At 39.6% G+C, this 11,090-nt stretch overlaps 1 protein-coding gene across 4 annotated transcripts; it reads right to left on the bottom strand.

Moving 5' to 3' along the window:
• Positions 1 to 5,336: 5,336 nt before the first annotated feature.
• LOC130571030 (tripartite motif-containing protein 16-like) lies at positions 5,337 to 10,918 on the bottom strand. Of its 4 annotated transcripts, none has more exons than XM_057361693.1 (7): positions 10,600 to 10,918; positions 9,447 to 10,033; positions 9,277 to 9,372; positions 8,938 to 9,174; positions 8,628 to 8,784; positions 8,453 to 8,512; positions 5,337 to 6,189 (listed from the first exon to the last, which is right to left on the bottom strand). In XM_057361693.1, the coding sequence occupies exons 2-7, from the start codon at positions 10,029 to 10,031 to the stop codon at positions 5,654 to 5,656; spliced, it is 1,671 nt and encodes a 556-aa protein (XP_057217676.1). In that variant the 5' UTR covers positions 10,032 to 10,033; positions 10,600 to 10,918; the 3' UTR covers positions 5,337 to 5,653. The 4 variants fall into 4 exon arrangements, with proteins under 4 accessions (XP_057217676.1, XP_057217679.1, XP_057217677.1 ...); XM_057361696.1 differs by having other exon boundaries at positions 8,938 to 9,171; positions 10,600 to 10,914; XM_057361694.1 differs by having other exon boundaries at positions 10,817 to 10,911.
• Positions 10,919 to 11,090: the final 172 nt, after the last annotated feature.

Genomic DNA, 11,090 nt, shown 5'->3' with positions numbered 1-11,090 from the left:
CCTCCATTTCTTTGTAAGCAGGCAAACGTACAAAATCACCAAAGGGTCAAATAAATATTTTCCCCACTGTATCTTAAAGTGTCTGATAGACCATAGTAGCTGAGTATCTCTCTGCTCTGTCACCCCACTGCTCACTGCGATACATACGTGATAAAGTGCCTGTCAATGTTTTGTTGTAAAGGCGGTCAAAGACAAATATCTAACAGTGTGACATTACAATGTGGAGGAAAGCAAATCAAGTTAGGGATGCACCGAAATGAAAATTCTTGGCCGAAGCCGAACATGTGAAACTCTTGGCCGAATAATACCGAACACGGTTTTTTGCATTTCTTCTATTTATTAAGCTATGTTTTTCACTATTGCACAAACTGAATAGTCAAAATGTGCTTTTTATAATTTGTCTTGCTTTTCAATAAAATACAATACAACTTAATATAAAATTGAGCAAAACAAAGTAAATTCAAACAGAAAATTGAGCCCTCTCCCTTCATGAATAGCCTATATGAATTAGGCCTATAACTGACTGCTAAAAGAATGTAATGTAAGTTACTCTGTACCCCTACAACAAAACACTTCATTAAAAACTGTCATTCCACATTATGCCTATAAACTAAAAATACGAATAAACTAAAACTGTTGGATTATTATAGGCTACATTGCAAAATGATCTGAGAAAAAAAAACATCCAATGCAAGCAATTCTGACTGATGCTGACTGACAACCATTTCAGTTCACGTCTCTCCTCCAAACTCCGCCCACAAAAGCTGACTGTGGTTCTTTCAACCCGTTCTCACTCCCGACTCGTCACATATTTACGCTCGGTCAGCGCCCCATGGCGTCACTTTTGAACACGCAGGGTACCCCTTTGGCGTCGTTTTTCGACGAACAGGGAACTGCGTTGCTGTTTTCTAAATGCTCCAGACCGAGATGCGTGCAATTCTTAGCATTTCATAATTATTTATGGTTTTAATATTTTGTAGCACCTAACCCCAACCTCACCCTAAACCTAACCCTAATCACTTCTCAGCCAGATAAAACACAATACGCGAATAAAAGTACAGTCACAGGTATTTATTGCACAAACTGACCAAAAGCATTACAAAATATAACAAACAACTCGTTTCGCTTACCTTTTTGCAGCAAAGCCGTACGTGCGTGTCCGTGAATACATGAAGTCGGCTGACTCGGCTCCCATTCAAAAGATAAACCGGAACAGCTAGATACAGTCGGTTGCGGGAGCCAATACCGTTTCACGTTTTAAGCCAACGAAATGACGCGATCGGACACGAGACACGGGAGAGCCAATGGCGTCGAAGCTGACGTAACTTCCTCTGGCAGCAAATTTTGAACGTCGTTCTTCACTGGATTTGAGATTTACGGCGGACGGTGATAGCTTTCGCATCTGTTCCTCATACAAATCGATCGTTTCGCGTTGGTACCCTTGGAATATCTGTATTTTTGTGACTGCTTGTATTATGTGTTTTATATTACGATAAATAAACTGTTTTAAACATTCAATAAACATTACTTGCTCAAACTGTTTGAATAGTGTGGTGTAAACGCAATTATCCTGGCCATTAAACTTAAATTAAACCCCGAAACATCATCATTGCAAATTATATCGAATATACATTTTCATAATGACGGTGAAATTCGCGTGCCCTTCACGTCGAAAAACGGCGCCAAAGGAGTACCCTGCGCGTTCAAAAGTGACGCCGAGCGTAAATATGTGACGAGTCGGGAGTGAGAATGTGTTGGTTCTTTCAGAAGGTGCACTCGTGTGTCGTGGCCGAGATGCATCGACCATACTTTAACCAGTTATTTAGTACAGGGAACTGTGTGCACTGCACGCGACGACTGTATGATGTCAAAGGATGTCGCGAGCGGCGGGGCTACTGTCAGACAGCCCGCTTCCGTCTGAAGTAAAGTTACCGACCGGTAAAGACGCTTTCATTAGGAAATGTACTTCCGTGCAGCAATTCCCATGCTGTGTATTTCTCTGACTCTTTAAAATGCTCCACACGCACACACACACGCACTACACGAATGTTTGCGTCGGGAATAAAACGCACGCGTGTCTCTGTCTCTCTCTCTCTCTGTGCGCTGGTTGCTGCCTGATCGTTTCACGAGACGAGTCATGTTCGGTAAAATTTATTCGGCCATTTCACACATTCCGCCGAACACCGAACTTGCGTTTTTTTGCCATTTTCGGTGACCGAACATTCGGTGCATCCCTAAATCAAGTCATTTGGCTGCTGCTGTCAACAAACACTCGGTGAGCTATGAGGAAGGTTTTTTTAAGGAGTATTTGTGTATAATACAATGAACTCTGTTATGTCATGACCAAGGGGCAATCTTCCGGTCTCTCTCGTGAAACAAACACGGATGTGACTAAAACTGCAATTCATCGACTGGCCGCTAGAGACTGTCTCCAAAACAGAGCAGAATCTTATTGAGCCCCATGTTAAAATGGCCAACTTTACAGCACAAAAAAACATGTTTACAGCCTGATACAAAAAAATATTTTGGTCTATATAGGTAATTTTACCCTTCGTGACAACTGTGATGAGGGTGATTTTTTTATAACTCACCCGTTTAACTTATATTAAGCCTTAAAATTCTGCAAAATAGTTGTGTGGCCACTTGAGTGACAAGTGGTTTCAGCCAACCGGGCGCCTCAGCTCCAACCACATCCTACCTCTTTGCCCATTTACGATTATCCGGGAGTGACACGCAATGACGCGATGCCAAGATGGCGACGACCGGATCCGCCTATTTTAGGCTTCATTTTTACTCTTTGTCGGTACCGACATCTTCACAAACCTATGGGTGACATCACGGACACTACGTCCATATTTTATACAGTCTATGGTCATGACCCATTTAAAAGTAAAGCATAGCAAAGTAATGCTGCCAACTAGTGTTGTAGTCTAGACCACCAAAACCGAGACCAAGACAAGTCCGAGACCAGAGGGAGTTGAGACCAAGACTTTGAGGGGCTGAGACCAAGACCAAGGCAGGCCGAGGCCGAATCGAGACCAAGACCAGCACTCCCAAAATTAATTCAAAAGATCCACAAAACACTAAAACGTCATAATAAAATAATAATAGAAGTAACTTAGGTGATTTTTTTGTGCAGAAATGTATGTGTAGGATGTTTTATGTTCCATGTTTTATCACCCACCTACAGTAACATATTACATTTTTTGTGCAACTCCAACAACTAAACATTAAAAACAAAACGGTAAATACCCAAGATAAATTTATGTCTGTGACCTTCAACAAAGCAAAACATTCAGTGACTTAATTAGTTTCATTGCTTTTTTATCTAATCAACAGCAAATTAGCTGTGTTGCTCAGAAATGCACAAAAGTTAAGTTTTGTTCTGGATTTGTTTGGGACTAACCAAAATAGAACAAAAACTTGTGTTTACTTGTGTCTAAAACTTAAGTCACATATTAACTCAAGGTTTATTGAATAATTATACAAAATCAATATCGCATCAGATAAGTACCTTTTTTGCAATCACATCTCAGATATTGTGGGCCTTTGTGTGCATTCATTTTCTTCTTGACAGATTTCTTAAAGACAATCCCCCATTCTTCTTTTACCAGCAGTAAGAGTAATCAAATAAGGAACAAGTGGTGAATGCTTTTAAAGCCAGAAGTTTACATCCAATCACATGAATGATGTTAACATATAAATCAGACAATGCACCAGCAATTTAGTGTAATTCCCACAGTTGTGGTCTTGACCGGTCTTGAAATAAAATCCCTAGACCACTAAGTCTGAGACCTAGACAAGACCGAGACCAAAGACGGTTGAGACAAGACCGGTCTTGAGTACTTACAACACTACAGCCAACCATAGGCCAGAGCTCTCATTTATTGGGCCGTAAATGTGACTCTCTATAATAGAATTCAATGCAGCAGACACAATGTTAAGAGACATCCCAGATAGCACAGGTACATCTGTAAGATGTCTGCTAAACCTCTTAGAAAGAGCTGTTGTACATCCATTCTAAATCATAAACATCTTACAGACATCTTCTAGAGGTCTATATGACATCTGACAGCAGACGTCTCAGAGATGTAGGGCAGATGAGCAAACAGCATCTGCCAGATGTCTTGCAGATGAAAATGTAGACATCAAATAGATGTCTGCCAGATGTAAGTGTGCTATCAGGGATACTTCAAATAACTGATCACTGGCAAAAAATGTATGGTTTCCACAACAACAATGAACATTTATTGATGCGTTATAGTCAGAGCATGTAGTATAGTCAGAGCATGTGATGGAGGACTCAGCCCACTTTGTTCAACCTTTTGTTTCTAAAAGTAATGTAATTGGGGTGTTGTTCAGTGGTTCATCGAGAATTAAGGCCTTCTCGGAGTCATCCTTTTATTAGTACTACACCAACTGTGGATCATGAACCAATACCACAAAACACAACATTAAATAAACCAATCAAAAGCCACTAGAAGGCAAGCCTGCAACCTTTAGCCAAAAAAACATAACAGCTAATGCTAACACCCTGGCTTCAGCCGAATGCAGGAAAGGAGACCCGATGCTAGTTTTTTGAATGGATGTCAATGGGTTTTGTTAGCCATTAAGGGTTGTCCAATCTATCATCTCACTATAATAAGAGTATCTCTGGTACAGCCCAATTGCGGCTTAAGTCCCACCCACTTGCACTTGACCGGCCCCTCTGCACCTGTCTCCATTTTTACCTAACTCGGCATGTCTGGACTACAATAACAGCTATACGTTCACAGGAATAAAGTAACAAAAATCAAATACACTTTTTCAATTATTGCATTTTAGGCACTCTTTAAATAAAAAATGGCTAAAAACATGCTGAAATGTCACAGAATGTAACACTGAAACATAACCACTATTTATCAGCTTACTACTTTATGACATGTATTCAAGAAGTTTATTATAAACTGAAAACAAGTAGACCTACTAGACACATTTTATGTCAGAGCGACCTCTGAGTGGGATGTGGTTTTCCAGTGAGCGTGAAGGCCGATTTTTATCATCGTGCTTCGGCTCTGTGTAGACTACGCCGTAGGTCCAAATAAAAATTGGGCTTAACATGAGCGGAGCTCTTGCTTGGTCCGTGAGTGACTGAGTGAAGCGCACGGTAATAAAGCGAAAGATTTAGTTATAGTGCAGGTAAAAGTACATTTCACTGGTTACTAAAATGAAGTTAAATCATTTCACGCTAAAACATTACAGTTTTCATTCAAACAGACACTTACCATGGTTTGATTTGTATTAATATCGTCAATCATAATTTACTGCCAGAAACAACAAAACAAACAGAGAGCATACTGAGTTACATATTTTACTGATCCTACATATTTAAACAACTGACCAAAGATTTTTTGATTCCAAGTAGAGGATTTTTCAGTCAGAAGCACAAGTACACAAGCAAATGGCATTATGAGTTTCATGACTGAATTTAACATCTTTTCAGTAACATCATTTATTACGACGTTCAGAAGTGTGATCTTACCTGGAGTAAACCTACTATTAAAATGCTTAGAAATTTGTCAGTCACAGTATATGTATAATGAATGTCCTTCATTTCATGCTAATTTTAATTCAACTGTATTTTAATTTTAATTCAACTGTAAAACACCTATATTTACGGTTCACATAGTTTCAATCTTGTTCCACTACCGAGCCTAAATCCAGGATAGAGAGGTTGAGTGAATGTGGTTTGCACTCTGTGGATGAGTCTCATTGTGTCAGAGATGCTGTAGAATGACAGAATTCCTGCACTGTGATCCACATACATTCCTATTCTGGGAGATCTCAACCTTAACGGAATATCAGTGCAATTCCTTTTGTGAGAGAATGTATAACAGTTGAAATGGCGGGAAAAACACCAGGACTGATCATTACCTCCAAACAGACTTTCTCTACCCCGACCCTTCCTGTTGATGCTCTTATATGACACTGATATACTCACACCAAACATCTCCTCGACACTCCACTCAACCTCCCAGTAACAGCGTCCACACACACTCTCTTTACACAACACCTGATACATTTGATCAAATCTGTCTGGATGATCAGGATAATGCTGGCTTTCGAAAATCCATGAAATCACTCTGTTGCTCTTAGACAGACGGAGGTTTTTATTCACTGTGTTTGTGTCCAGAGTTAACTGACAGGAATCTGATGGAGATAAAAACACACAATCATTTACTGTATTTTAGTCTGTCAGTTTGAGAATGTGCAAAGTTTAGCTGTGTTGAAGCAGTTTCACATTGAACATAATTACAGTCAGTGACGACTGCTGAATTCAGGAGTTTGGGTGTGTGTAGGGCAGTAAGGGAAACGATTCCAAAAAGAATTGACTCCTCGCTTCTACCGTGATGTGCAAAACGTGGACGGAATCGCTGAATGAAAACTGAATTTGCCGTATAATGCAGAATGGCACGGAATCTGGAAAATACATTTCATCAAGTAGCGCTGAACAGCTAACAAAATGCATAACATTAAAAATATTCAGGCTCGGTTTAAATATGTAATCTGCTTGTTTTACGAGTCTATGAGGGAAAGAGTGGAGCGGTTGCAGCATCCACGTCTCACTATATGAAGTGACTCTTTCATTTGAAAAAGCAACCGTCAAACGCCCTTTGCAGCGACCTGTCAAAATAAAAGTCTGGTTATAACACACCACTTGCAGTAATTAGTTTAACCACCAGGTGGCAGCAGTGTCCTGTAGTATCGATTCAAGGTAGAAGAGGAAAACCTGGGCCCTGTAGGCCCGGAGAGGTAAATTGCAATATGTTGAAAGCAGTATACTTTGCAAGGCTGTGCACAATTCAGCTGTACACGTACGCTCACGTACACATAAAAAAAAGAAGTATGCCACAGGCTTAAGACACTTGTGTGTGCGGGCTGCGGGAGAATGGCGGGAATGGCTGATTCTGCAAAGCATGCATCTGTCACTCAATCCCCCTCGTTGCGAGCTCACATGCACACACAGGCCCGCGCAAACCAGTGGTGCGGTGTTTTAGTTACATCAGGGCTCAACATTAACGCTTGTCCGCTTCTCGGGGACAAGTGAATGTTTTGTATGGGCAAGTGAGAGAGAATTTTACTTGCTCGACCGGACGAGTAAGCTTCTTGAAAAAAGAATAATAACAGTGCTATGAAAAAAATCGGTCTGTGCCAAGAATAATAAGAATACTTGCATTAGAGAGAGCTGCGTGTTTGTTTGTCGTGGTTGTGCTTGTTTGTGTGTGACATTAATCAATGGCGCACCACATTGAGTCCATATAACTTCCTGTAATTTAAATATGTCATGTGGCTGTTCTGAGTGAATGAGGCGCACACTGCACAGATTAACATATTACACAAATGATGGTTGAGGATTTGTCTGCGTCTGCACTGTATGAGGACATAAACACGTGAACGTCATATCCAGAGTTGCTCTGAGAGTTTATTTTTTGAGCATTTTACTGTTTGAGTGAAGCTATCGTCAAGCACACTAAAATGCGAGCATCTTCCAGACGACCCGTCAAAATAAAAGCCCTGTTAACTTAAAACACTCAGGTGAAAAAATACTGTAGCATTTGCTAAAAGAATTGTAATACCCTTCTAGTTAATTGATAAACTGTAGTAAACACTGTAGTATACTATAGTTAGGTTCAAAAATATTGTAGTATCTAGGAATGTTACTGCAGTTTACTATAGTAAATTACACTATAGTTTCCTACAGTAATTTATGTGGACAAATGTACCTCTATTGTATAATAAAAAAATGAAATACGCAGAACTTGGAAAAAATAAAACAAATTTAGGTAAACTAAAAATTATATAGCCGTAATTTATCCATCTGTATGTAACATTAATGTCATTTGTCAGTTACATGCCTATTCATGTGATGAACTACACTTGCATACTTTTTTTAATGACGACAACAGACGTTTTATACTTGTGCTACAACTGTTTGGCCTGTGCTAAAAAACTTGAAACCTCTGTAGCACCAGTGCTACACAAAGTTAACGTACAGCCAATAATAATAATTACTGCTTGCCTTGTTTGTTAGCAATCATGGGGAGTATTAACACATTTAGGTGGCCGCAGAGGACACTAGGTAAAGCAACTGGTGACCAATCAGGATCCGAAACAATTTACACTTCAAATGAAATATATATTTTTTATCTTCCAATTAATATTTGTACTCGGAAAAGTGAATTTGTGTATTCATTGGAGGATAAGATTCGGTTATTATAGAAACAATAAAGAATGAATAAGTGTAAGAAGTAAAAACTTAGAAAATTGTATTGCATAAAAAAAGCAAATAAAAATCTGTAGTAAAACAGTGAGTCGAAGGGAATCGAAAACAGCAGCTAGGAATCAATTCTTGGAATCAAACAGCCGTGTGTGTGTGCGTGTGCGTGTGTGTGTGTGTGCGTGTGTGTCTTACATTGTAGGAAATCCTGTCTGGTCTTCGGTTCATTGGTGGGTGAAAGTTCACTGCATGTTACTAAAGACATAAACAAACATAATCAGTGTAATTACCTTATACAAATTAGATTTTTCTTTTCCATAGTCTTCTTTGATATGCTTTGAAATTCTTTCTGAAATGTGTGTTGTTTTACCTCCATTAGACATCTTGTCAATATCTTTACAGAAATCGTCAAGTTTTTCGTTCAGTTTAGATACAGACTTTTTCACATCATCAAAAGAGAGTTGAGAAGTGATAGTGATGATGGGTTTATCTTCACATCCAAGAGAGACAGGCAGAGACTGAAAGCTCTACACAAACAATAACAGAGAAAATAAAATAAAGACAAATCCTTCATCATCACAACTCACACTGACCCGACGCTGCACTATAACATAGTTTGTCACGTCTAATATCTAATATCCAGATGTCAGTGTAAAGCAGTGTGCAGTTTGATGTGTTACCTGTATGAAAGTGACGTCATCATGTGTGTATGAAACCTCGTCCAGCTCAGCGTCTCTCTTCCTCAGATCCTCAATCTCCTGCTCCAGACGCTTCAAGTGTTCTTCAGCTTGACTCACTGCAGTCTTTTCCTGATCTCGGATGTGTTGCGTCACCTCAGAGCGTCTTCTCTCCATGGAGAGGATCATGTGTCTGAAGATCCCCTCAGTGATGTGCACTGCTATCTGTGCAGAGTGCTGCTAACACACACATTACAATCACATCTCGTACTGCTACACCACACAGCCTGTGAGACACAGTGAGACTGAAACATCTGCAGACTGAAGCTCAAACTAACTCACCTTATGACACATCACAGTCTCTCTCAGCTCCTTAAGCTCCTTCTCTATCTTTTCCATTCTCTGATGGTATTTTCTCTTCGTGTCGTCCAAAATCGCCTGGAGGAAAAATGAAAAAGTAGCAAAATCATCTGAAAACACAATCGATCATGATCGCACAAGTTAGTTCATACCTGTTTGTCGGTTCTCTCTGCTGTAGATGACACAGTGTCGTGATCTTTGTGTTCATCAATCGTACACAGATAACACACACACAGCTGATCAGTGCGACAGTAAACGTCCAGCAGTCTATCGTGTTGAGGACAGATGATCTCCTTAAGTCGTCCGGTGGCCTCGATCAAGTTGTGTTTCTTTCCTTTGAAGAGATTCTCGTGTTGTTGGAGGTGATCTTCACAGTAAGAGTTCAGACACATCAGGCAGGACTTGACAGCTTCGTGTTTGATTTCAGTACAGACGTCACACAGCACATCTCCAGCAGAACAGTGAGCATAAACCGCAGCTTGTACTTTCGTCTTCTTCAGTTTCTCCACCATTTCAGCCAGTATGGTGTTTTTACCTAAAACTGGTCTTAGACTGAAGGTTTGTCTGCACTGAGGGCAGCTGTAGACTTTCCTCAGATTTTTCTGATTCCAGCAGTGTGTAATACAGCTCATACAGTAACTGTGTCCACAGGGAATGGTCACTGGATCCTTCAGTAGATCCAAACACACTGCACAGCTGAACTGATCCTGAGCCCATGATATACTGGCTTCTGCCATTTCTAAATGACCAGATGAACAGAGAGGGTGAGGGTCTGAGGGTGAGTAAATAATTACAGAATTTTCATTTTTGGGAGAAGTATCCCTTTAATGTGTTTGCTAACATTACAGTGAACACTGAACCTTGTACGGTTTTACTTCTCTTTATCTTTTGAGCACAGTTCTTAACTGCAACATTTGCTGTTTTTGAACAATAGCTGTCTAGTTCTTTCGGTAGATGTTTTTATATCGATGATATTATTGGTTTTTATAAGATTCAGATTGGTAATTACATCTGCTCTAAGCATGTAACCATTAAGTTACATAAGAAATGTGTATTATGTATTTGTAATAACCAGCATTACCCATCTTAAAGCGTGTGTTACAGTACAGTAGAGTAGTTCAAATGAACGTTTATCAGACAAATGCGCTACAATTGAATCCATGCAGTAATAATCTGGGCTGCTCTTATATTCTTTTAATCTCCTTGTTCTTGATCTTCTGTCTATTTTTTTAAACAAATCAAATATACATCTATGAAAATAGATATTTGCTATGAGCGAGTATTTGTTAGAGAGCTTTAACTTACTGTGAGTATATGTGCTGCAAATATACCAACGACGGTGTGCATCAGTGTGCTAACATTAGCCGTTAGCCTTTGCATCAGTTGACGCTATTTAACAGTATTCACAATCACATCACTTAACTATCTAACAGACACTTTCACGGAAATAACGAAGCAACTGTAATAACAAACATTTAAAAGACGCGTTTACTGTCAGAAGACTGAGCATTTGAATATAAACCTTTTAATTTACTTCTTGAACGTCTCCTTCGGTTTCGTTACTGGAGTGGTGGATCGCCGATGTTAAAGTTAAATACCGCCACCCAGCGTACTGAATGAATTCATTATAGAAACCGACTTCTTCTTGAGTTTTACTGGCTGTTGGCATCCGATTTGTTGCATTACTGCCACTCTCTGTCCTAACTTCACCTTATACTAAAAGTGGTGCTCTGAATTAAAATGGAAATCATATCGTTTTTCTTTACAGTAATTTCAGAGTCAGCAGAGATATGTAA

The sequence above is a fragment of the Triplophysa rosa genome, linkage group LG20 (genome assembly GCF_024868665.1).
Source record: "Triplophysa rosa linkage group LG20, Trosa_1v2, whole genome shotgun sequence".
In the NCBI taxonomy this organism is placed as follows: Eukaryota; Metazoa; Chordata; class Actinopteri; order Cypriniformes; family Nemacheilidae; genus Triplophysa; species Triplophysa rosa.
This window is presented reverse-complemented; position numbering and strand designations above follow the sequence as displayed.

What these genes read in the sequence shown, in the direction of transcription:
- LOC130571030 (XM_057361693.1), bottom strand. Translation starts at nt 10,031, where the DNA reads ATGGCAGAAGCCAGTATATCATGGGCTCAGGATCAGTTCAGCTGTGCA. An exon ending in ATGACGTCACTTTCATACAG is followed by an intron (nt 8,785 to 8,937) that starts GTAACACATCAA and finishes TTGTTTGTGTAG; the next exon opens with AGCTTTCAGTCTCTGCCTGT. An exon ending in TGACAAGATGTCTAATGGAG is followed by an intron (nt 8,513 to 8,627) that starts GTAAAACAACAC and finishes TTATGTCTTTAG; the next exon opens with TAACATGCAGTGAACTTTCA.